Source organism: Aquila chrysaetos, chromosome 20, assembly GCF_900496995.4.
Source record: "Aquila chrysaetos chrysaetos chromosome 20, bAquChr1.4, whole genome shotgun sequence".
NCBI classification, from domain to species: Eukaryota; Metazoa; Chordata; class Aves; order Accipitriformes; family Accipitridae; genus Aquila; species Aquila chrysaetos.
Genome location: NC_044023.1, coordinates 11,005,502 through 11,030,209, shown reverse-complemented (window position 1 = coordinate 11,030,209; position 24,708 = coordinate 11,005,502). Strand labels below are relative to the sequence as shown.

The window sequence follows — 24,708 nt, the reverse complement described above, 5'->3', positions numbered from 1 at the left end:
CCTCTACCCAGGGCCCTCTCTGCAGGCAGCAAAACAAAGAGGACTTGTTCTGGAGGCAGCTTGCATCAGAGCAAATGCGATTGTTCTCATCGGATTTTATGAATTCCCTTCAGAGTTCCTACGTAACACAAGTACATTAGAGGACTTTATCCCTGCTAATTTCAGACTACAAAGTCAAACCATGTATCAGATGAATCTGCACAGGCAGGCTTATTCATACGCAACACCAGTGATGGGCAACCACAGCGCCTGCCAAGAGGCTTGTCATTAGCTCATTAGCAGAGGGCACTGCATTCTAAGCAGGAGAACTGAAATGGAAACATCACCTTGCAGCCGCAGACCCTCTCCCTGTGCCAGGCACTCTGACTCACACCTACGGCACATCTCAGGGACAGCAGACAGGAAGCATCCCTGATCACTGCCCAAAGCATTTTGCAATTGAAAGTGCCAAGAATAAATAGCCCCATCCTCCTCCGGAGAGCTTTTTTACAGCCAGTGCCAGGAGCAGCTCAGGGGTAGCTCATGGGGCTTTCATCAGCTGCATCCAGCACCAGAGACTCATGAAGCAGCAACAAATGGCAAGTTAGGGATGGACAAACCTACCTCATGGGGAAATCCCCCACATGCAGGCATAGAATAGCAAAGTGACTGCAAGATGTAAAAATACCTGTTTAATACTGACATCAGTTTGTGCCTGAACACTATGGAACAAACAAAAAAAGCAACCACAAAGTAATGTTGTAAGAGCAAAGGTAAAAAACCTCTTCAAAAAGTACAAAAGAGCACAGGATGGCCATCAGAGAGACTTTGATCAGGAGAACTTGATAGCAACAGCCAGGGTATATGAAACCAAAGCTGCAGGGCTATAGCCGATTGAAGAGGGCGACCTTCCACCAGCAGATCTGCAGCCTTCCTGTCACATCCCACCTCTAACCTCCTAGGCACACCTGCGGGAAGGCAAAGGATGGGCCAGGGAGGCGATCCTGGCCTCACCGCCTCCCCAAACTCTTCATTTCTACATAAGCTTGCTGCTTTATCCCGGGCAACATCCCCACGCTTACCTCAGCACTTCCACACCCAGTTTTCTTCTGCACTATCACAATGACTTCCAAGCTTCACACAAGGGCAGATGTCATTTATCTAAAAATGGTTAGATAAATCTTTCAGTTATTCACTGTCCTCTCACTTTCTGACACTTCGCTCCTGTCTATTTGTCCCAAGTAAGATTTTAAGCTGCTTAGGATACCTTTCAGGCTCTGAAGCTCTCCCCTAGTCGCTGCCATTGCAGCTAATCCTGTAGGAGTTTTACGCATGTTTTGGCTCAGCTTAGATTAAAAAACGTCAATAGCTCTCTAGAAATGGGTTACACAGCATGAGATCTAATTTATAAGATCCTGAAACAGGAGATAGGTTGTTGGAGATTTTAAGAGACAAGTCTTCACTTATCAGAGTCATACCATTCTGGCTGGAAGGGACCTCTGGAGGTCTCCTGTCCAACCTTCTGACATTTGGTCCCTCTGAGCCATCTTTTCCCCCATCTATGCAGGCCCTGTTGCTTCAGCCTCTCCTCAAAGGGCAGGTGCTCCAGCCCCTGGCCAGCTTGGTGGCTGTTGGACTTGCTCATTACTCTTGACAGGAGGGCCAGAACAGATGTGCTATTCCATATGCGGTCTCACAACGCAGGTAAGCCTTGCTTGTTTATACGCTGCTTTTGCATTACACCACCAGAAAGACCTGAGCTTCATCTCTTCCTCAGTCACCAGCAACAACAGAAGCATGGCTTACAATGAACAAAAAGAATTTTATTGGAACGTATACACACAGGGATAACAGAGGTATCTGAGTAATCAAATATGGAATGTTTAAGAAAGTTAAAATAAATAAGGATACCAAGTTTTGCCAGTGCTAGGTCCAGCACCAATGTAAGTAAATGCCCTCTGAACAAGTCTGACTCTGAGGGGACCATCCCTGCAGAGCTTGTAAAGATTCCTACCACCAGAAAGTGGCCAATAATTTTGGAATACAAAGAGTCACAATAGTGCTTTCTACTGATGTGCATTCACACTGTTTATTCACTACTTTCGTCTCTTATTTCTTTAATAATATCTATTAAATTCTGAAGTCCAAAAACGTAACCCGTGTCTTGGCCCTCATGCACCACGCTATCTTCTCCATAGTACTTGCAGGTTGTGTGGGCAAAGTCTATCATACGGACATCAACAGTACTAGCAGTTGGTTTGTAGGCATATGCTCCTGCTGACTCATCTGACGATTCCTCTGAAAGGTCCTCTAAGTCCTCTGGGTCTGAGTCAACAGCAACTTCCTGCCTTTCCTTTCCATCATAAATGATCAGCAAGGAGCTTGAATAGAAGCGGTAAGACTCCTGCTTCTCTAGGACAGACTTGAGTTCAGTCAGTTTTTTAATAACAGATTCAAAGAGTTCCCTGCGCAGGTATTTGCCGTTATGAAAGAACTGGTAAAGTGCTTCTTTAAATCCTTGGACTGAGAGTTTTCTTCCGTGGTATTTATTCATGAACATTAGCTGGCCAGTGCCTGCCTGGTAGACCTGCATATACAAACACAAGACGAGAAAAGGAATAGTTAAAATTGGTGGTAATACTGACTCAAAGCCTTGAAGAGGGGAAAAAAAAACCCAAACCAAAAAACAGACAGACATGCTACGGAAAGCTTTTACAAGATGACACACTACTCTCTTAAAATTGCTCTTGCACAGTTACAGAAACTGTTAACAACAACAGATCCAGCAGTGTCTGTGAAACTCAGAGACATGGAGGAAGTGGAAAATTCCTTCAGTTTAGATTTGAGCTTTTCCACCGGGAATGTAAGAATGAGGAGTTTAAGTGAGATTAGGAAAGCTGCGGCCAAGATCTCCAAATTCAAGCTACAACTTGTACCACAGCCACTCGTTCAGCTCATTACCTGCCTCTGCTCACAGGTGTACCAGTTGATTCCCAGAATGCTGAGCTCTAAGTGACAGCAAACACTCCTATATAAAAAACTAAGGTGTGCCCCATAATACTCTGTATTTAAAGAAGTCAGAGGTGCTCCTGCAGGAAGATTCCTCCCTATAGGAGAGTAGTCTATACACTACACAGCTTGATAATGCCTAAACATCTCAGTCAAATAAGGACTGCAGGTGCCTCCAAAGTTCCTCCTTGTTTACCAGCACAGGTCTATACTGGAAGGTGAACAATGAGCAGGCCCTGCTCAAATCCCAGCATGCTGTGGTTAGAAATGCAGCTCTCACACTTTCATTTCTGCCTTGTGTTTTTCTCTGAAGTTAAAGAGAGCTAAACACCAAACATGCCAATAGTCACGCTGTGGAACAATTCCTAGCAAACACTGCTGGCATTCCTGGAATCTACTGGATGGGAGGAGAGAGGCTTCGGAAAAGCCTCAAATACAAACAAGTTGTTTCCCATTTGTCACTCTAGGAATACAGAAACAAGTAAACAAAAAAACTCAGGTGAAAGTCCATGCAACTCTATCTCCTTATTTGGCCATGAGTCTTATCACATTTACCAAGCCACTTCTCATCTGCACTTTGCAACAAGTCTACTTTAAGCAGTGAAAGATCTGTGGCTTTTCAAAGTCTACAAGACAGAACTGATTGGTTCTTAATATTCTGGCAAATTGCCACATGCTTTATTCAAAATGCACGTACTGGCAGAGCCTCCCTTCAGTTGTTTCCTACGCTACCCTGAAATGTTAATCAAATCAGTAATTCTACTACACAGTTTTGAATTGCCACTATTGTGCAGGAGACTGTTTTTGTGCTCAGAGAACACATTCACTGATGCAGAGTGCATGCTGCAGGTTGCTCCTGCAGATGCTGCCACCTTCAACTGATAAGCGATACCCAAAAGCCTCATTCCCCTTACTGAAGGAAATGAAGCACAGAATGTCAAGGATAGCAACACATAGGATGACTACATAAGCCAAAAACCCCACCAACAGAAATGGGTGCCAGTCTTGCCCTACACATAATTAGTTTTCCTCTCACCTGCATGCCACAAACTCGGACTCCAATAACAGCTGATGTACTCTGCTGACACTTGCGAATTTGATTAGCCTTCTTCTCTTCTGACGCATCATCTCCATGCTGTCGGGTTCCCATCTTAAGGTCCAACACACATGGTACTTCGTATCGAGATGTTAGGTTTTCCAGCAAAATGAATTCTGATTAGTTAAGGAACAATCCTCACAATGAGGAATACAGGTTTTAAAACCATTACCACAGATTTTATAGTGCCACAGTCTTAACTTTAAGCATACCCAAAACATGCCCAGTATATAGTAGCCTATCAAAAATTAGAGTTACATAAATTTGGCATAAAGCAGAGTGGATATCTAGTTCCAGTTTTACTGATCTCTAGAGAAGACAGGTGAATTTCCACATTAAGTGGAAAAAAAGTAGCCGGGGTCATACAGAAATATAATCTGGCAGCTGACTTGGAATTATGAAGTACTTCCTGCCTAGCAAGAGACATTTTTGGGGGGGAAATGAAGATTTTGTGTGCTTCAGTTACCATTCAGAAACAGTGAAGCATCTTCACACTACCTCTGAAACACAGAAGCTAAAAAGCACTTCAGAACATCTGTAGTAAAACCTTTCCAGAGATATCACACACTTCTAGTTAGGTAATTTAATAATCATCTTCAGTGAAATGGTGAGGGTACCAGCCATGAAATGCTTTCTATTTTGAACAGTTTATTAGTCAGAGATGTTCTAGTAATCCATTCACTGAAACTACTCACACAAAAGGAATTTGTTTACCTAAGTATATAGATACTAATATTTTTGCAGGATGTATCGGTTGCATCTAAGCCTGCATACAGCAAGATTTTTTTTCCCCACAGAATGCACAGGGTGGAGACGTTTGCCTACAGTTCCATAGCACAAAACCAGCATGCTTCAGGTTTCACGGATTCAGTCACTGTTTTTGCATTTCTCATGGTCCAGTTCTACATGATTGTTTATATTCAGCTTTTCTTTACCAGAAAGGCTCACTAAAAAGAGACTACTAGAAGCAGACAACTCCAGGCACTGGAATATCCTCTATATTTAAGAAGTTGCTGAAAAGGGAAAGATGACACTAGTTTTTAACATCACCAATACCAAAACAGTAACGAAAAAAAAAGTGACAGAACTCTTCTCCTTTGAAAGCTTTCATTAGTAAACTGTTTTTGTGGAAGATCCCAAACACAGTATGCTGTAAAACCTGTCCACTAACTAATCCACAATTTGTAGATTTGAATTAAGCTATCTGAATTTCCTAGCCTAGTTACTTTATTACATGCTGGAAAAGCCCATGTTCTGGAAAGGGCTGGCAAACCCTTCAAAGTCACCAAATAAATCACAGCTTCAGAGAGTCTCTCTGGATTGCAGTTAAGCCTGCTCTGTACTTTCGTCTGGCATGTTCAAGAAATAAAAAGCAGAGCCCTACTCATTCCATTGTTATGAGATATTTTCAAGAAAGGATACTGTATTGATTCCGGTGTTTTGCGTTTTCCTTCATCCGCTGCAACTGCTGCTGGTGACATTTCATGCTCCAAGGATTATGGTGTTTAAACTGTGAACTTACATTTCCTTTTTTCTCTACAGTATAATACAAGACTTCAGACTTCTTCAGCCATTCAAATTCTTCCTCCAATTTGTGACTAGAAAACAGAACAAAGCATCAAATTAGAGGTCAAATAGAAAAATAAGCACTTTAAAAGGGTTGTCAGTGGATTTAACTTTACAAACTATTTTGCTCACCTTCACTAACAGCTGACATAAGCTTTATTTTGCTTTCTGTACAAGTGGACAAGTTGCCCATGAGTAATATTTCAACCTTTATAAAGCCACTTCTGTATTAATATAAATTAGCATATAGCCAAATATGTTACAAAATATGTACTAATTCTACTTATATATTCTTTACCTGCATGAATTACTTCCATGGAAGTCATGCAAGAAGTAGCAATATGGCTTAAGATTTATCCTTTGCTAAGGTCACTGTTTTTAGCACAACACATCATGGCTCACAGTTTATAGTGGGCACAATTTACACAGGTGAACAATGGGAAAAACATCACTAACAGGGATAAAGCAGGATTCCCACAAAAGTATGCTGTAACACTGAAATAATTTTTGGTTTTTTACAACTACTGTGATTTTGCAGGTGGGTTGGTTTTGTTGTTTTTTTTCTTTTTTTGCAGAAGCTTCAAAAATAACATTGGGAAACCGTTTTCAATTAACCACAGCAAAAAAAAAAAAAAAAAAAAAAAAAAAGACTCAACACACAACTGGACTGAGGACATACTAGTTTCACAACTGAACCTGTCCGCACTGAAGAGGTCAGGAAAAACAAAAGAAACAAGAAGAAAAGAAAATGAAAGTTAAGAGTTCTGTAGAATTCTCTGGAATTCTGGAGACTAGATCCTAATTTGACAGAAGAAAATTTTATGCTTCAATGCTCTGCATTCCAGTTCCCCCTATCAAACTTACCTTTTCATTTTCTCCTCTTTCCTGTGCTGCCGGACCCATTCCTTAGATACTTTCTCATTTTCTAACAACATTGTCTTTTTGTTAGTCCATCGCAACAGCTTACTTTTGGGTTCACAGTCAGAATTATCTAAGTTTTCTAAGTTATCATGGTCCCCACTTAATGGATATGCTATTAGACATAAGTTTCCATCTTCATCCTCTTCAAAGCTCACCGACACCACACCTGAAGAGAGAAAGGACACAGACAGTTATGAATTGCTGAAGAGACAAGCAAGCCTTTTAGAATACATGATTTTACACCAAGAATATAGCAACTTTTGGTTTTTTTCTCTTACCCTGGTCCTTAGTTTCTATCTTGCCACAGGCCAAACCTCATCTGCCAACCTAACAAATATCAAAAGACCTAGACAAAAATGACACCTCACAAAAGACAATTCATCATATTGACAAAACAATGATACAAAAGGTTCTTTTCTCTCTCTGATGCAGTCAAATAAGAATCAAATAATAACAGGAGACAATTTCAATTAATAAAAGTTTTTATTAATTTAAAAAACCTGACTGGTCTGACCCTAAGCGAGATGTAAAACATTTGTTAACATCTTGTAGTGAAAAGTGACCTGCACAAAAAACCCCCTCACATCAAAAGCTTTAAGTTTTGCATGACAGCAAAGCAAAAAGCACTTATCCAAACAAGATTTGGTTAATAGATCCCCAGGGGAAAGGAAAGATTTGCAAATAGAGCAAAACAAGGAAAATGTCACATTACAACAGAAACTAGTCCAAAAGCTTCCACTTAGAATCACCACGTTTAATTATACATTTTCTTCTCCTTTTTGGAATATATTTTATTGATTCTGGTTATGCAGCAATCTTGTCAAATAAGTTAACAAAAATGCAATACAAAACAAATCTGTTTGTGGTACAGAAACATGGTGAACCTTGAAAGCATTTTTTTTTCTCATCTTCCCCTCAAGAGTCTCTAGACCACTACATTGCATTTTAAGAGTCTTAGTGGAGCACTCTGACAGAGATGCGCTCAGTGCTACATTAGCCAGTTTCAGTGGTTAATGAAGAAACCATAACAATTGTCTGAATTGGTTTTAATTTTATTTTTCAGTCCTCTCTCTTTATTCTCAAATCAATCAGTCTGCACAGTTCTTGCAGCTCATCACTAGGCCAGAGGGGAGAGGTCTCGGCGAGAGATTGGCACTTCTGAGCTGGGCAGGCGGCTCCGAGACCTACAGTAGCTGGGGCAGGGAGCGCAGAAGCTCTGACTGACAGTCCTGCTGCCACAAAGGAAAGGACAACAGGAAAAAAGGGGGGAGCCAGCTAGCAAATGGCCTTTGGCTTTATCCTGGAAAAAATAACAGAGATGGACCAAGTGAGGCCCCTTACCCCTAAATCCCTCCCCACACTCCCCAAAAAGCCATATACACTAGTACAATTGTTCTATTACATTTTGAGAAGTATCATTCAAAGATCACATTTTCTTCCAGTCCAACAGAACTTGTAGTTACATGTCAAAAAGTCTCTTTAAGCATGCAGGAAATATTAACTTTGAAACATCTCCTCTGAAGTCTTCTGCCAGTTTCACAAACAGTATGCAAAACTTCGTCACCCTTATGGTTGTTAAAATCAATGTGCTTTAAAAAGCAACTCCATTTTAAAAAGTGCTTCAGACATATTATTTATTAATCACCAGGCAGCAGTTGATGGAATAGGGAAGGGAAAGAAAAGTGTTTCTGTTAACTAGCGCAATTCTTAGGAGAACTGGAATTTCCACTCCTACATAACATCTGACTCAGCCTCATCACGGCTACTTGATCCTTCCCTACCTAAATGCCATGAATTTTCATTTCCTTAATGGCAGAAACAACACTGCAAATATTCAACAAGACACTTCACTGACATGTATTTATTGCGATCAAAATGAGTCTGAGGAGAAATCCAAAAACAAGAGAGACCACAACTAAGCTTACACAAAACAGTCAACCAATCTTACCAAATCCCTGTAAACAAACATTAAACAAGTGGCAAAAAAAAAAAAAAAAAAATTTAGAAAGCCACAGAAAAAGCAGCAGAGAATTACTGAAAACATTCACAAGCTGTTAGCTACTTACCTGTGCCTAAGGGAGATATATGGGCTATCACCAGCAGAGTTGCTCTACTCTAATGCTGTTAGTCAGCCCAAACACCAACTTGGCAAGCATTTCCACCCTGCATCTCCACAGCCTGCCTCAGACAACATCAAAATACATGAAAAGAAAACCCTAAAATCTCTTCCACACAGAAGAGATTTCAGAGATAACAGAGCGCACAGCACACTTGTATTTACAGAAAGAAAAAGCCCAACCCCATCCTAAGGTTTGGTAACTTACCCTCATATTGCGGAGTGAATTTACGCATTTCTGTTGGGAGAGTCTCATAGAACTGGTGTTCTCTCTGAATAAGGGGTTTACAGATGGTCTTGTCGTTAAACCGGAGGACACAAGAGTGTCCTCCAACCTGGTGGACAAAAGGCTCGAGCAGGACTCCCTTGGAATAGTGCTCCACTTCCATAGCTCCAAATGCTGGGCTCATCCTTGTAGCACATTAGACAGAAGAAGGCGACAGTAGTGAAGGCAGTTCAGAGCCAGAAGCCTCCGAGACCTGAAGGTGTTTATTCCGATTCAAAAGTCTGTTAAAACAAACACAAGAGAGCGCCGGGCCGTCAGCCTCCCCGCACGCTGAGGCCTGGGTATGCAAGGCTGAGAGCCGCTGCGGGTGGTGCCGCTAGCAAAGCCGGCCGCGAAGGCTCCTCCGAGCCGAGGGGAGCGGAGCGGAGCGAGGCACCGCTCGCTTTACGGAGCGGCCGACTGCGGGCCCGCGCGGGGTGCAGCTAGGCAGGCACGCCGTGTCCCCGCCCCTCAGCGCGCCACAACCAATGGGAACCTCCGCGGGGCGGGGCGGACAGCGCCGCGGGTCGCTCGCCCCGCCCCGCCCGGCCGCGCATGCGCATCGGCGGCGCTGGTCGGAGGGCGAGCCGCAGATAAACTCCTGGTGTGTTTTGTTTTGTTTAAATTAAAAAAACGTTGATGGTAATTCCTGGCGAGTCCTACTTCAAGTTACGCCTAACGCCCTCCAGCATCCGTTCACAGAGCCAGACGCATCAGCGTTCGCAAGGATCCCTGCCTCCCCCGTGCTGAAGGTTAACAGCACACATCCCAGGCCCACCAGAGAAATTCGTAATTAAAACCAAGTTTACAGCTCCTCCCTTCCAGACAATGACAGCGATCACAGTAACCTGCCGAGGTCAAGGCTGAACACTTATTTCACCGATTTATTCACAACAACATGCCAGATATTTAAAGTATTCCATAGATGCTACCTTTTCAGTTGAAAAACTGAACTGCTAATAAGCCATTTTCCAAGAACTTACTTTTGCATAAGTACAGCAGAAGGCAGTGTTTTGTGCCATCTGCATCCAAAGGATCTGCTACTGTACCCCTGTGACTACACACCACTCAGTTCTGGCCAACATCCAGTTTCATGCAACTTCCACTTCAATACACAATTAAAGGAGCAAAGCTGAAAAAACAAAACATGACTGTCTTGGTCTGTACCTTCCAGTAAATTTTTAAGTCGAGTTGCTCTAATTTTAGACCCGAGCTTTAATCATTAACTTTTTGCAGCTAAAAACAACCTCGTACTTATTTTGTCTGAAGATCATTACACGAACAATAATACACTTAATTCAAAGAGACTACAAAGTGTTCTAGGTCACAGGTCTATTTTTATTTGTCCTCCTTAGATATTTAACAGCTTTACATTAACTGGAAAAGCAGAGACCTGCAGGCTTAAAGCAGCAGCGCTAACAGAACTACAGACCCCTGCAGCATGCCCTGTACGTAAGGGCATTAATTGAATTAAACAACTAAACTGCTTAAAGAAACAACAGATCGATCAATTGAACCCCAGCTCCTGGAATGTTTACCCATGCCTAAGGATAACAGATCAATAGTTTTACTCACTACGTACCAGTTAGCTTCCTCACACACACACATCTTCTTTCAATAGCCTTATTTGACAAAAAGTTACCAACTTTTTTTTTTTTTTTAGAATAAATTATTTAATACGGAAAACAAAACTCAGGCCCTCTCTGCACAAACAGGTAAAATTTAAACTGGAACAGTACTTCCCAGAAACAATACTCTCTTCTGATACTCTATATTTAAGATTAGAACAAAATCAGTAAGCTTTCCATCCGTGTTTGTACTACTTTGAATTTCCTAGTATTTTTTTTATAATGCAGCTACTGCATCCCCAGAACAGTTTCTCATATACCTCAGCATCAACAACTTGACAACTTGGAGACACACAGGTAAAAGCCTCTCCATTCCACGCCGGACACAAGCCATTTCCAGAAACCTCTTTAATTACGGCCAAGCCGAGCAACACTGCGGTGCCCAGAGAGCGCGGAAAGCCGTGTACCCTGGCCTGACCTCAAACCCCAGGCAGTCCAACCCAGCTCCGCAGCTGCCGCAGTCAGAAGGTGGCACTGTTAGTGCTTCAGAGTCACAGACCTGCTCGATGGCTCCCCAGGGCACCTACCATCCACCCCGGGCAGGGCCGTACTGCTCCTCACGTTAGACTCGACTGGAAGTTGGCTTACCAGCAGATACCTGACATACTTCAACCGCACACTTAGCAAGCCGCATGAGCTCCCGGGTAAGCTGTGACTGAGAGTGGCTTCCAATTTCTATTAGGGAAATTTTAAGCTTCAGTTTGTGTTTGTATAATGCACCATTAAATTGCATGTAATTTTACAAGTCTCAAGAGTTTTCATCAGGATTTCCTAGAGCCAACAGTGCCTCCAGTCTTCTGGAATTTCCCAGGGAAAGCCAGAAGAGTGCCAGCTTTTACCGGGAAACACAGTTACGTACGTACAAGATCCTGTGGTGACAGCTTGACACTGGCACAGCCACTTTTAACAGCACCACAGTACATCAGCATTACAAGAGCCACCCTTCCCAAGATAGCATTACCATTCTGTGGCCGCCTTTCTAATTACCCCTGATGTAGAGATACTGATAGGCAGCTGCAGCAATTCAAACTTAGAAAGTAGCTGCAACATCCCTTAACCTCAAACACCTAGTTAGTCCTAGTCCTGCAATCAGGGTTGCATCAGGAGTTCAGCGTTGTACATGTTTATGCTATAGAAATGACTCTAGCAAGAAGCACCTCTAACACAGACCATACACACCACCTTGTTTACCCAGCACATCTTCAGGGAGTTCATTAGTAGCAGCTCAACTTGTTTGCTTTCACAAATACCCAAGTGGTCTGGACAATACTTGCACATGGTGCACCACATTCACTTGGCAATGGAATTGCCAAACACAGAATTGGACAGGACTACTCATGCTACTTTACTGTTTCCTGAAAAAGTAACATCTGGCAGAACATCACACAGTGTAACTTCCCATTCAAGGGACAACAAAGCAAGTTTTTAATAGCTCTGATATTATAAAAATATCAGTTATGCAATATTTAGGCAGGACAACAACAGGACTTGGAGCACAGTTGTAACACCCATCAGAAATGCTTTGCACAACCTCAATTTGTAAATACCTTACTTCCATAAACAACCTCAGAAGTATGTCAAATTGGTTCCACTTCCTTAGAAATAAAAACTTTAACCGAAGACCAACAGCTTCAAGTGGCACTGATGTTGACCAGCAGAAGCACAATACAGTTCTTCACTGCCTTTCCTCTGATCCTACACCCAGTTTGTTTTCAATGCTCTTTGAGCAAGAAAGAGCACAGAACAGCTGGGTTTAGGCAGTTTTCCCAGATACCAAACACAGGCTCACTGTACCCTGCCCTTTTCCTCCTACGTGCTTTTAAGTGCCTTTGGTTAAGATCTTTTGTTCAAAGGACATATCAGGAAAAAAAAAAAAAAAAAGGCAGCAGATGTACTATTCCTTCACATGTCAAGCATTTTAAGAGAAAAAACTGACATAACTTGAAGGAAACAAATAAAAACTCATCTAGAGCAATATCATTCTTACAGTAAGCAGCAAAAGATGTTTAAAACCCAAACCTGTAAAACCGAAGTGACATGTACAGACATCTTATTCTCATCCACATGTGACAATGACCATTGAAACAATATCACAATGAAGTCACATTTTCAGACTTTTCAATATTAATCTCAGGTGACAGCATTCTTTGGAAGGTATTTCATGTCATTACAGACTCTCAACTTAGTCCCATATGTAATTGCATTAACGAACACATCCTCTGGAGAGCACAGCTCTCAGTTAAGCAGCAGGTCCTTCCTTTGTAACAATCTCAAAAATAACACCTCTTCCCAAAACTCTGTAATAGTAGAATTACTGATGCAGAGCTGCCCTCCTAATGAATCTGTTAAAACTGGGTTCTCTCAAGTGCAGACTTTTTACTTTGGGTGGTCAGTATCTGCAGCTCCAAATTGCCATAAATCAGCTTTACAGTGACAGAAATAGCAAGGCAGTAAAGCCTTCTGCCTGTCCGTTTCTCAGTTCACTGGCTAGTGCAAAGAGGAAGCTCACGGGGTAGCTACCTGCCAAGTCGAGCTGCTGCAGGATGCTATAAACCCTGCTGAACCAGACAAAGATAAGCCCCTTCCCAAGGTTCCAAGGAAACAGAGGAATGGCACAGCCAGCCAACAGGACCAAAAAAGAATATCAGTGACCCATTAGAGAAGCCAAAGAGGAAGCTGCTTCAGCCCAAAGAATGCTCAGGAAGAAATGAATACCAGCTGAGAAAGGACATAGGAAGATGCAGATATCAATGCGGAAAGTATATGGTATGTTTGTGAGAGCCCACCACGTTTCATGCATAAAATTCAAAAGGTACCTCAGGTCTGAGTTGGTAAGCCATTACAATGCTCAAAGAGAACGATCGTTCACGACTGAAGCAAAATAAACACACTTTAAGAACCTACAATACCCCTATGAAACTGGAATAGTTACAGGAATTTTACAAGTCCTTATGTGAGCAAACTACACATTTCATTACCTGTTACTTTACAAATAGCAAGGCACATTCCTTGAATCAAAGAACACAAAATACAAAGCAGAGGATGCAACATCAGAATATTAATAATGTTAGATATGTTAAACATGCTCAGGCTTATAGTTCTTGCACAACTTGTGATTCATTTTGATGAAAAGCAATGCCATTCCTCTACACATAACACTATTTCATTAGCCAATTTGCCCAGTCTAACATTGGTAAGGAATTGCTTCTAACATTCACTTTAGTTGCTGCTTGACTCATGAATTGAAGTTACTCTGGTGTGTTCTGCTCCAGAAGTTCTTAAGACTAGAATGGAGATACTCAAATCCTCTACTGACCAGTCAGCTGCCTTAAACCAGTATCAGAAATACAGAATTATATTTTAAAGATGAACTGCATATAGATTAGGGAGCAAACCCCATACAACAGATGTTTTTCATTCTTAAATGAATGCAGAGGTCTTTTTTCTGTTATCACAACTGTTTTAATAGACTCCTAACTTTGAGGATGCATTATACCTCTAAATAAAATGCCAAGTCCCACACTAGGATGCTTTTGAAGCCTTTTGTATGTTCAATAGTAACAATATAACTAAGTTTAAGCAATAAAAGCTATAGTTTCTAACTTTTTATCTCATTACAGTACAAATGCAGAGCCTGCATAATAATGTGCTTATATGAATCCTACGGTTTTGGAAAAAGCCTTAAGAGCAGCCTTAAATCCTGCACGATTACAGGAAGCAAACACTTATTCTGGTAACTAATTTTAAGGAAAAAGTTTATCGTCAGTAAAAGAGTGCATTGACATTCTCAATTATCAGATTATTTTCATTGTAAACAAAAACCTGTCCCCTAAACAGCAAGTAATGCAATTTTAATACAGCAGACAATACTTTTCAACATTGTGGGGGGAATAGTGCCATGATATCAAGTGGGGGCCGGGGGGAAGACATCACCCAGGTGAGCATACTGCTTTTGTCTCATTTTCTGTTTTCCCTAAATGCAAGAACAAAATATGACACAACATGCTGTAGGTCTGCAACACTCACTAACAAATTTGGCTAATGTCTGGAAATACCCACACTCAAAAGGCACAGAAAACTACTCCACTGAGCTTACTTTAAAAGAAAGACTAGAGTGGAAAAATCCCTTCTTTTTCATTAAGTATAACCTTAAACCAAGGGGTTGTGATGGTTTAAAAAAAAAAAAAAAAGAGTATGCTGAGCTATAAGTTTCTATGCAAGTCAGGGTTATTTAAGCTCTTCTGCAGCAAATCAATCAATGTAACAATCATTAAGTTATCTCCACATGACTTGTACTCAGAGATGAGTAAGCATGAGGTTTTGTACAGATACTTAGCAGGAAGACTTGCAAACCCAAGAGTAAAATACCAAGTCCTCCACAGCTACATATTGAGACTACATGTGCATTCCCCTTCCAAGAAGAAATACTTTTGCTATAGCCTTCACTGGTAAATCATGAGGGTGATGAGAGTCAGGCACTGTCATGATGAATCTATCATGACCACCTACAGATACAAAAAGCCAAAAAAGAGCAAATTATTCTTGTTGAATGTAGGGTGCTTGGGCTAGACCAATAAAAGAAACCATCTGCTTGTTGAAAGTGCCGATATAATGCAATATTCTCCCCCTTTTTTTTAATCTGTCCTTATTAAATGGCTAGTAACTGCAGCACCACATCACTGTAGTTGGAAAAATGAAAGAACTTCTCCAGATAAAAAGGAAAAAAAAATTCCTTGAATTAATTTACTGAATCACACAAAACAGACTGAATCTAGAAACCCAGAATTATACATGAACTCATGCACAAAGTTTCTACAAAACATGTTTGCAAAACCCTTTGGGAATGTGACAGAGCTAACTGGACAGCAGTCTTGGCCCATCGAGGTAGAAAGGTAATCCTAATTTTAACCTTAGACTGCGAACAAAAGATTCCCACCAAGAAAGAATGCATGCTTATTATCGGGTGGAAAGTATGTATTCATCGGTTCAATAAATTAAAACAGCAGCCCTTGCCCTCCTCCATACCAATTACAGGAACTCCCTGTATCAAGTTGTATACATTTTTCCTGCTGGATTATTGGAGGAATTTAACAATAAAATTCAGTAACATCCACTGGCATTAGATTTTAGGAAAATGTGATGCTCTGTCCCAGAGCTCATCTATCACTGGCACATGACAAGCCAAACACAGCTGAAATAGTATTTAGTTTTTTTAAAAAATGTTCCAACATTTTTGTAAACATTTAACAGTTTAACATACCTTCAAAAACATGAAATAATTAAAAACTCTCTAGGCAGTTTAAAACTGCAGAAGAACATCCTGAAATGCCCAAGGTTCTTCTGAGGACCTCAGGTCAGGTATGTCACACCTAAAGGTACTACTCCTCCCCATCTTTTTCCCCCTCCACTGAAAGGAGAGGGAGGACAGTCCAACATCGGCTACAATGGCAAAGGACTCCCAAGTGCTACATTCAAGATCCTGTTCTGCTGTGAACTTCTCAAGAGTGTAAGCCAGCACCCTTAGAGATCCTTTTTTTTACAAAAAGAGCATCAGGCCTTCTCTATCCACTAAGAATTTTGTCTATAATATAGAAATGAAAGACAATGCACTGAGATGCTGAAAAATGTATAGAAAGATGCACTCTTTCAGCACAAAACAAATTCTTTTAAACCAGCAACATGTTTATGCTATCTCCTTTTACCCTCTAAACATGGAGTTCTAGTTTTGACTTCCTTTAAATATAACCCAAACACAATAGTAGTTACTATGAGAAATAAACACTGCCACACAGATTACAACATGTATTTACACCTGTAAATTTAACACCACAGCTGCAGAGCCACCTCTTGTAGCAAATACCAAAGAGACTTTTGAATACAACTTTAACAGATGAAACTAAGAATTATGAAACATTAGGCATAACATATTAAGGGAACAAACTATAAACAAAAAAATCTGAAGTTGCATAATATTCTGTTATTGTTCTTCATGCACAACCATTTTCCCTACCTTCCTTAAACCAGCTCTGCATTACCAGGAGACACCCAGTTCCCCAATCCTGTTGTCTGGGAAAGCAAGGCAAGTAACCAAGGCGGTCTCCAAGAGCTTCTAGCTTTTTCTTAACAGAAGCACACACAGCAGCCCCTCAGCTGCAATTTCATAAACCTCAGTGAGGAGGTTATGCACTTAGTACAACTAACATTTCAAGATCCCCAAAAGCAACAGCTTTCAGCTTTCCCTACACCATTTGTAATCTGTAAGTTTAACAACTATATACACAAAGCTCTGGAGAAATGCCAGAGTTTTACTTCTCAAGTAAAAGCTATTTTATCTCCCTAGAACCAAAATAAAGCCAAGTTACAGGTTACTAAGCATATTCAGCCAGAAAAAAGCATGCAATTCTGACCCATGCAGTTTTTCCAGGGATTGTGTAATTTAAGAACTAGTCTCTTTTCCAAGTAAAAATGCCATGGAAACTAAGAAACCTGAACCACCAAAACTAAGCTACTTAAACTTCCTATTTAGAAACTGATCCATCTTAAAACAGTGTTCTGGCACCAGTGGCTAAAAACACCAGTTGCTATAAAAAGACAATACTGCCCTTTGTCATGGAGAAACCAAAATAGCATTCAGCCTTTAATCTTCTGAAAATATGACAGCAAGAGCTAAATTGTGTGGATTACACACATGAAAGTGTTATTCAAGACACCAAAGGCCCCAGAAATTCCAGCATTAAGATTAAAATAAATCCAAGGCTATGCCTTTCTCATTACCATGAATTTAGCAGTCTGGGAACTGTATTTCTAGCCACTCAATAGAAGAACATGGTATCTTTGTGACTGGCCCTTGAGTTGTGACCAATTTGCCATATATTGGAAGTTGCTCAAGAGGACAACGGTCAAGTCCTGTTCGAAGGTCGCATTCACTTAACTACATAAAGGTTTTCTTTGTCTGTATTCCCTTCAGAAATCCCAATCCTTAATACTTCTTAAACCATTAAGAACTAGCAGCCCACAGAACAAGATCGTTAAATTTAAGCTTAGATGCCCAAATCCTACAATCCAGTCTAACTCCTTAAGCAAAAATTTCCAGAGGAGCACAAAGCAAAGATCATCTATAAATAAACTATTACAGGAAGAACGGTACCCAAAACGCAGTTACACATTTCATCCATCCCATTCATGTGCATATTCATCTATACCATCAACATACTTCAAATGAAGAAGTTTAGTCCCCTTTTGTAGAAGGTGCTTAAAAAGTAGCCCAGAAGGAGATAGTCATCAGACTTGAAATGCCCATCCACATTTTTAACTATAATTCTTCAAGTGTAGGTTCCAAGACTTTACTTCTGATGATCATGACAGATGGAGTTTTTGCTCCAGACCAGCTCAAGTTCATGAGATGCATTTAACATATCTTTTAAAATTGTATTTACATTTCAAAACACTTCAAACTACTGAAAATACATCTCAAAACAGATAACACAACCCAGACTTGTATCTTAAAGGGAAGAGTTTATACGATTCAGTGCCCTCCACATGCTCTTTCCCTAAAAAATTATGAAAATAACTGGGTCCTAAGACCTTGAACATATAGCTCCTTCCAGGATGACTGAGCAATTATAGAAGTTCAAACCCAAAACCCAGAAAATAATAATTGCACTGTGCATCTTGCTAAACTGCAGCAGATTGGACATAAGCAAGAACAGGAGAGGATTCTTACAAGACACACTGATGTGGCACAACAAAACCATGGAGAAAGTCGTGAATGTTTCCTCTGGTAAATGTAACTTATTTCAAGCACAGTTTCTCCCTAGGAAAAGGGACAAGGACCTTTTGTACAAGCACACCTGCACAGTACTTAAAAAATGCCTTTAAAAAAAATTATTTACGTATTTCATGTTTCATCTTTCAGTGATCTCGTAATACACCATCTGGGACCAATTACAGGCTCTCCATAATAATCACTGTCAAAGAATTAATCCATTTTAATCTCATACAGTTTACATATTCAAACAGCAGTACAAAACCACTCGAAGAAAAATCTTATCAATTCCAGTAATCTGTAACAGGGAGCTTTTGCAGGGCTTGGCTGTATTGCTCTTGTCCCCACCGCAGGCTGAAACACATTTAATGATGCAAAAGAGCTAGCTAGCTAGTTTTAGTAGCCCAGCTAATGGGACACAACTATAGTAAGTCTTATTCCCTTAAACACATCTGTTGCTTTACAGGCAATTTTTATAGCAGCCAGTGACTCTACAGCACAAGCAAGTGTGGTTTGCACAACAGCCTTCAAAGAGAAACCATCACCACCCAAAAAGGGAATACTCAGACAGGATGATTGCCAAAAACCTATTTTCTCTTCAAAAACCTGCAATATAGCACCGCCATCAACACAGTGCTCATGTTCCAAATCTGTATTTCTAAAAAACAACATACTCTCAGGAAAAAAAAAAAAATTTCAAGTCGTCAAGCTTATGAAAGACCATTTTATTTTTTGGAAGCAAACCATGCATAGTGATGTTAAATCATTATTTGCACTTTAAAGCAAGAAATCACCATTCAGCATTTACATTTAAATACACAAAAGGTTTTGTTTCAACAGAACAACTGGAAGACAGTCCTCCTCTCACCACACAACTCAGTGCAGCTCAATCAGCACTTACTTCGTTTAGCCCTCATCCTTGAGACACTACTGATTTCCATGAATTCTGAAATGATTCTCCAAGCCATTTTGTTCCCTCCCCATCTTGAGCTATACCCTCAATTTTAATATTCACAGATGTCTCTTCAGAAAACTGACTGGTTCCATTAAGCCCCATCCAAATTTTTTCCTAAGTTAGCTTGAACAGATTCCCAGTTACAATGCTAGTTAGTATGAGCACATCCACATACCAATTCAACCTCATATCTCCAGTTAAATTGAATCAACCTTCTGAAAGAGCTAGCACCTCAGAGACATCAAGATGATGCTTATCATGTCAGCAGTTTCACTTCTCATCTTTCTAACAAGGAACTACATTAATCTAATTGATGTCACCAACTGATGTCTTTTGGAAAAAGATATGAAAAAGGAAAAGAGCAAATGTTAAAAGAAAGAGGTCATCTTCAATAAGCATGAAACTAGGCAGCACCCACAATTCCTGATAAGGTTTCAGGCACTGTAGAGAATTTCTGCATCACAGCCCTGCACAGCTATTTGGGTATGCTCAAAGCCCTCTTGTGCTTCAAGAAAATAAAATGAACATTTTTGCTGTGCTCATTCTAATACAGATTCTGGCACAAACCCCCCAAACCCTTGCTGCTTCCAAGTGTGATTTTCTGAGGAAAAATAGCCTAAATAATTGCATCTTCTGTCCTTAAGCTTGTTCACCATAAATCTCAACAACCTACAGCATCATTAACCAGTTTCAGCAAGTCATCCAAATCTTTTTTTTCAGTTTGGATGGCAACACAGCAGGACAGAAGACCGGGACCAAGAGAGGCAGTAGAGCTGAAAGGCCACTGCGTGAATTCAGTACTCACCTGTTCTGTTTGGGCTATTAACTGGCTGATGAGCATGTACACAGCTCCAAACCAGCCACCGCCTGTGCTGTCTCTTGCCCAACCATTCATCATGGCACGTGCATAGAGTTTGTCTTCATAAAGCAGGACTCTCAGTGGTCAAAACCATTTTATGAGCAAGCCTTTCTTTTTCCCATAAAACAATGCAAAACTGGGTACTAACTGGTTCCAGCTATCTCCAATAGACAATCCTCCATATGTGCCAGCAATCCAGACACAGGGACAACAAAGACTGCAGGTTAAATATCCGATAACCAGCAGCGTGAAAGAGTACTTTCTGTACCTATTACAAAGATTATCATTACTTTATTTTAACACAGCCTGTCTTCCTGAGACAGAGTCAGGACTTCAAAGACTTAGTGCTACACAAGTCAAGAATTTGCAAAAGATTTCGGTGATGATTTCAAGGTCCTAAACACCCAATTAAACACAACCAATGTTAGACCTTCATCTGAACAAACAATTTTGCTTATGTTATGTCTTCCAGTATTTCAGACTTTGCAGGAGAAATTTCTAGCTACTTACAGCACATGAGATTGTGTCACACAGCTTTTTGCAAAAGAGGGGAAGAAAGAATTATTTTGAAACAGAATAGTTATTATGAGGCACAAAAATAACATCCTAATAAGATATTTCTAACAAAAGCTGTAGAAACGCACATTTGCAGTTATACCTTAACACTCTAAAATGTAGCCTCTTAATATTTGAAAACTATCCCTATATTGTTTCAAAGATACAACCACCTTGGGCAAGACAGAAAGCCAGATAACAGAATTAGTGAGAGGAAAAATCCTCTCCCCGCAATGGAAAATTTTCATCTCTTCAAGCAAGGCACAGAGATGCTCAACCGGACCTGCGTTGCCTGGAGACCAACCGCAGCTTCTTGCCAACAGGGACGAGCTAAGCATCAGCAAATTCAACAACTGATAAGTGGATGAACTGAATGAGAGGCAGCAAGTTTTTTCCACACACCAGTGTAAAAACCTGACGGCTTTCAGATAATGGTTCTAGCCCATGCTTACTAGATACACAAGAATTATTATCAATGTAAAATGTCAGCCTAATTAAGCTTCAAAGTCCACTGTACTTAGCTCTTACCCCCACACTTCTGGGTACAGCTAGAGCAGTAGAGTGCATTCAAGTAAAAATTTTTAGTCGCAACTCAATTTCTGCCTTTTCAATCTTTTGATGCAGTACCTGAACTTTTGGAACACGGTCCTACTCATTAAACAACTTCTGTGTTTAAGCATTGGTGCAGAAACATTAAGAAAACCAATGAACTACATCAAAAAGGAAGAAGCTACACCTCGGCTTAGCATTAAAAACCACATCAAATCATGCTTCACTTCAAAACCTTGCCTTTGCCCCTAGCCTTTCCCACCCGACGTGCAGCCCCCTGGGCAGGACAGCATCAAAAGCGTTACTGAGGAGACACTTGTTTTGCCTATTCTGGACCTGGAACTGCTCCCGACCTTGGGCAGGCACCAACTCAGCTGTGGGAGCAGCACTCCTGACCTCCCAGAGAAACACCTCAGCTGTCTCCCAATCTCTAAACACCATCAGATGAGAATCGTCAAAAGTAACTGGGATTTAATACCAGTTACTCCAGAATTTCCCGAATATCTAATTCAATTCACTGAAAGTATTCAGACACTAAAGAATTAAAGATTTTTAAGAGTGACTTCTATTTAATTTAACCCTGTAGATGCAATATCCTTGTGGAATTTATGTCGCTAGCGAAGTAGGTCTTCCACCATCAATGTGACTCTGCCTCCACCTATTCCTAAACCAGAAGGGCATACCCCAGCACCATAGCTGACAGACTGAGACACCCTTAGTGCCTCAAGGTTTACACCCTTCCCCTACCCTTTAAAAGAAAAAACATCCCAAAAATATCCTCTCATGCTCCCCAGTTACCAGAGAACAACTAAAGTACCACCATACCAGTGACCTGGCTGGAAGCCCATCCACTGACAGGCAGCAAAGAGTTTCTTTCTTTAATACCTTTTCTCATCCTGTTTTTTCAAAACCGCATGCCTGACAAATCTAAAGTCCTCCCTGCAAGCAACTAGTAGGGAAAGAATTTCTGAGAGCACAAAGCCCAGCATTCATATGACTGACTCCTTCCCAAGTTACCATACCACATGGTCCTAATGGCTCCGATCTACCTCTCCTCAAGAAGCAACAACAACATAAAGGTTACATTACTTGTATGACCACAGTACACAGACAAGGTAACAGATTATTACTTCAGAAAGGTATAAACAGCAAAGACAGTAAAGGTAGGAAAATGGCTTTTCAATTAAATGAATTAATATAAATTTATGAAAAGCTGCCTGGCCAAGTTTAAGGTCTGAAATTTTTACAAACAAGTACATATGAATGGCTGTAATCCTGAAATCCTTCCCATGACCCTTAACCAGGAGACACTTCAGAGCACTTAAGATTACTCTTTTTTGAAGAAATTTTTCTGAATTCTGGCAGTTAAATCATTGGGTTCTTCCTCATTTAGTAATATATTTTAATCAAGAAAAAATATAACAACAAGCTGGATGATGCTAAACAGGCCAAATGTAAACAAATTAATCAGTCCATTTTAAAAATACACATATTCGTGTGTAGATGCATGTGTATATAAACCCAGTTTCCATTCCTTAATGTTATCGTAAGTCCTGAAAATACGCACATTTCAGCCTAAAGACAAGTTTACAGTTTCAAATAGCTTTTATCTTATATAAGCAAAGTTATGAGCAAAGATGCCAACTCTTCGACATTTAAAAGGCAAAATAACCCTGACCTTGTTATTCTCAAGTGTCAAATTTGAACTGTTCTACTTTCACTTCACTGTTACGTGTTGAGTAATGACCAGCAGCACACCATCTGACTGAAATGTTAAAACAAACTCACGTTAGCTTTAACGTTCCAGAACTAAATATTAAAGCAAAATTCTAATTACAGTATTTGACACAGAACTGCCCCCTTAGATGTTCATGAGTCTAAAAAACCATATAGGTGCTGCATGCATTTCTAAAACACCTGAATATATGGGACACATAAGGCATTGTGTCAAAAAAATAAAAAGACAGGCTAGAATTAGAAGGCAATTAAATTCCAGCATATATCAGGAAAGATATCAGGGTTAAACACGTGTACTCTTCACAGCAGAATTAAAACCAAGGATGTATCAGGGTGTAACTACCAACAGGCTGTTATTCTATCGACAATGATAACATTTATTTTCTTAAGCAGTATGCCGATTTCCAAAGCCTCAACCGGAAGTTTAAGAGCCTGAGGGCCCCAAGCCACATTAACAAGGTATTATAAACCTATGATGCTCAGAACAGCTCGTAACATCACCCAGTACTTCCGTTTTACACAGAAAAAGGGTATTCATGAGCAGCACGTCCAATTATGCAACACATCCCGAAGCACCCTTTTTTCATTTTATAATATTACCAAATGTATGAAACAGTCGTCGAACCTGCAGCACACCCATCACCCAGGCAAAACGGAAACCAACGTCTTATGATTCAGACAGACGAGAACTGCTGAGTAACAGCAAGGGGCAACAACCAGCTCCAGGGTCACCCAGCCACGTAAGACCGCATAACTGCAGCCCCCCAGCCCCGAGCCAGGACCGGCGCTGCCGAAAGCCTCCCGCCCCGGTAACCCCCCACCGCCGCCCTGCACAGCCCCGCGGGGGAGGGCAGGGCTCGGCAGGAAGCTCGATTCGGTCTGCGAACGGGGATGCTCCGTGAACGCCGTCGTCGTCCCCCACATCCTGGACCAAACCCGCATCCCCCGGGGGTGATGCCAGGCCAGAGCCCTGCTCCCGCCCCCCCCCCCGGGGAGGGGGGAAACCAGGGCATTGCCCCCCTCCCTTCCCGCTGGGCCCAGGCAATGCCCCTCCCCCTACCGCCGCCACAGGCCTGAGGCTGCCTCCGAGCATCCCCAGCGGGAAGCAGGGCAGCCGCCTACCCTCCGCCTCCGCCAGGCCAGGCACCGACCCCCCGCGGCGGGCGGGGCCGGGGCCTGCAGAGGCAGGGCCCCGCCGCGCCTCACACGCCAGCGGCAGCCCCCGGCCACCCCCTCACAGCCGACCGCCCCGGGGGAGGGTGGGGCCGGCGGCGGGTTCGCCGAGAAGCCCGCGGCGCCGAGCGGGCCGGCCGGCAGGCCCGGAAGAGCGGCGGGACGCGCCCGTTACCTGCTGTCAGGCCGGCGCCGGCAGCGGCTTCGCCTCTTTTGTTCCTCAGACGTCAAAATGGCGGCGCGGAGCGGGGCCGGCTCTCCCCCACCCCAGCACGCCCCGCCCTCCTGCCCGCCTCCCTATTGGCTCGGCCCTCACCGCCGCGCGCTGATTGGGCGGCCGCCAGCGCCGCAGTTGCTAGGGGAGCCGGAGCGGGCGGCGGGCGCGGGGCTGGGGCGCCGCAAGCCCGGGCAGCGCTTGGCCCCTCAGGGCCTCGCCGTCCTCGCTCCGCAGCCCGGCCTGGCTGCGCACCCCTTCCGCGGAAACCACGGAGCGTGGGGGGGGTGGCCGGCCTGCTTCGTAGAGTCCGGGTCTGGG

The 24,708-nt window shown here is 41.9% G+C and overlaps 1 protein-coding gene across 5 annotated transcripts; it reads right to left on the bottom strand.

The window, feature by feature from the left end:
* Positions 1 to 1,781: 1,781 nt before the first annotated feature.
* Positions 1,782 to 24,445, bottom strand: IP6K2 (inositol hexakisphosphate kinase 2). 5 transcript variants are annotated; one of them, XM_030043354.1, is made up of 6 exons: positions 24,349 to 24,445; positions 8,896 to 9,194; positions 6,515 to 6,737; positions 5,507 to 5,682; positions 4,025 to 4,200; positions 1,782 to 2,566 (listed from the first exon to the last, which is right to left on the bottom strand). In XM_030043354.1, exons 2-6 carry the CDS (start codon positions 9,095 to 9,097, stop codon positions 2,069 to 2,071), a joined length of 1,275 nt encoding a protein of 424 aa, XP_029899214.1. In that variant the 5' UTR covers positions 9,098 to 9,194; positions 24,349 to 24,445; the 3' UTR covers positions 1,782 to 2,068. The 5 variants fall into 5 exon arrangements, with proteins under 5 accessions (XP_029899214.1, XP_029899216.1, XP_029899215.1 ...); XM_030043356.2 differs by lacking the exon at positions 24,349 to 24,445 and adding an exon at positions 22,942 to 22,959; XM_030043355.2 differs by lacking the exon at positions 24,349 to 24,445 and adding an exon at positions 9,936 to 10,084.
* Between the last annotated feature and the right edge of the window lie 263 nt (positions 24,446 to 24,708).

Coding starts and splice junctions, on each gene's coding strand:
- IP6K2 (XM_030043354.1), bottom strand. CDS start 9,097: ATGAGCCCAGCATTTGGAGCTATGGAAGTGGAGCACTATTCCAAGGGA. Junction 5,683..6,514: donor AAAGAGGAGAAAATGAAAAG/GTAAGTTTGATA, acceptor TCTGTTTTCTAG/TCACAAATTGGAGGAAGAAT. Junction 2,567..4,024: donor TCCGAGTTTGTGGCATGCAG/GTGAGAGGAAAA, acceptor TTGTATATGCAG/GTCTACCAGGCAGGCACTGG.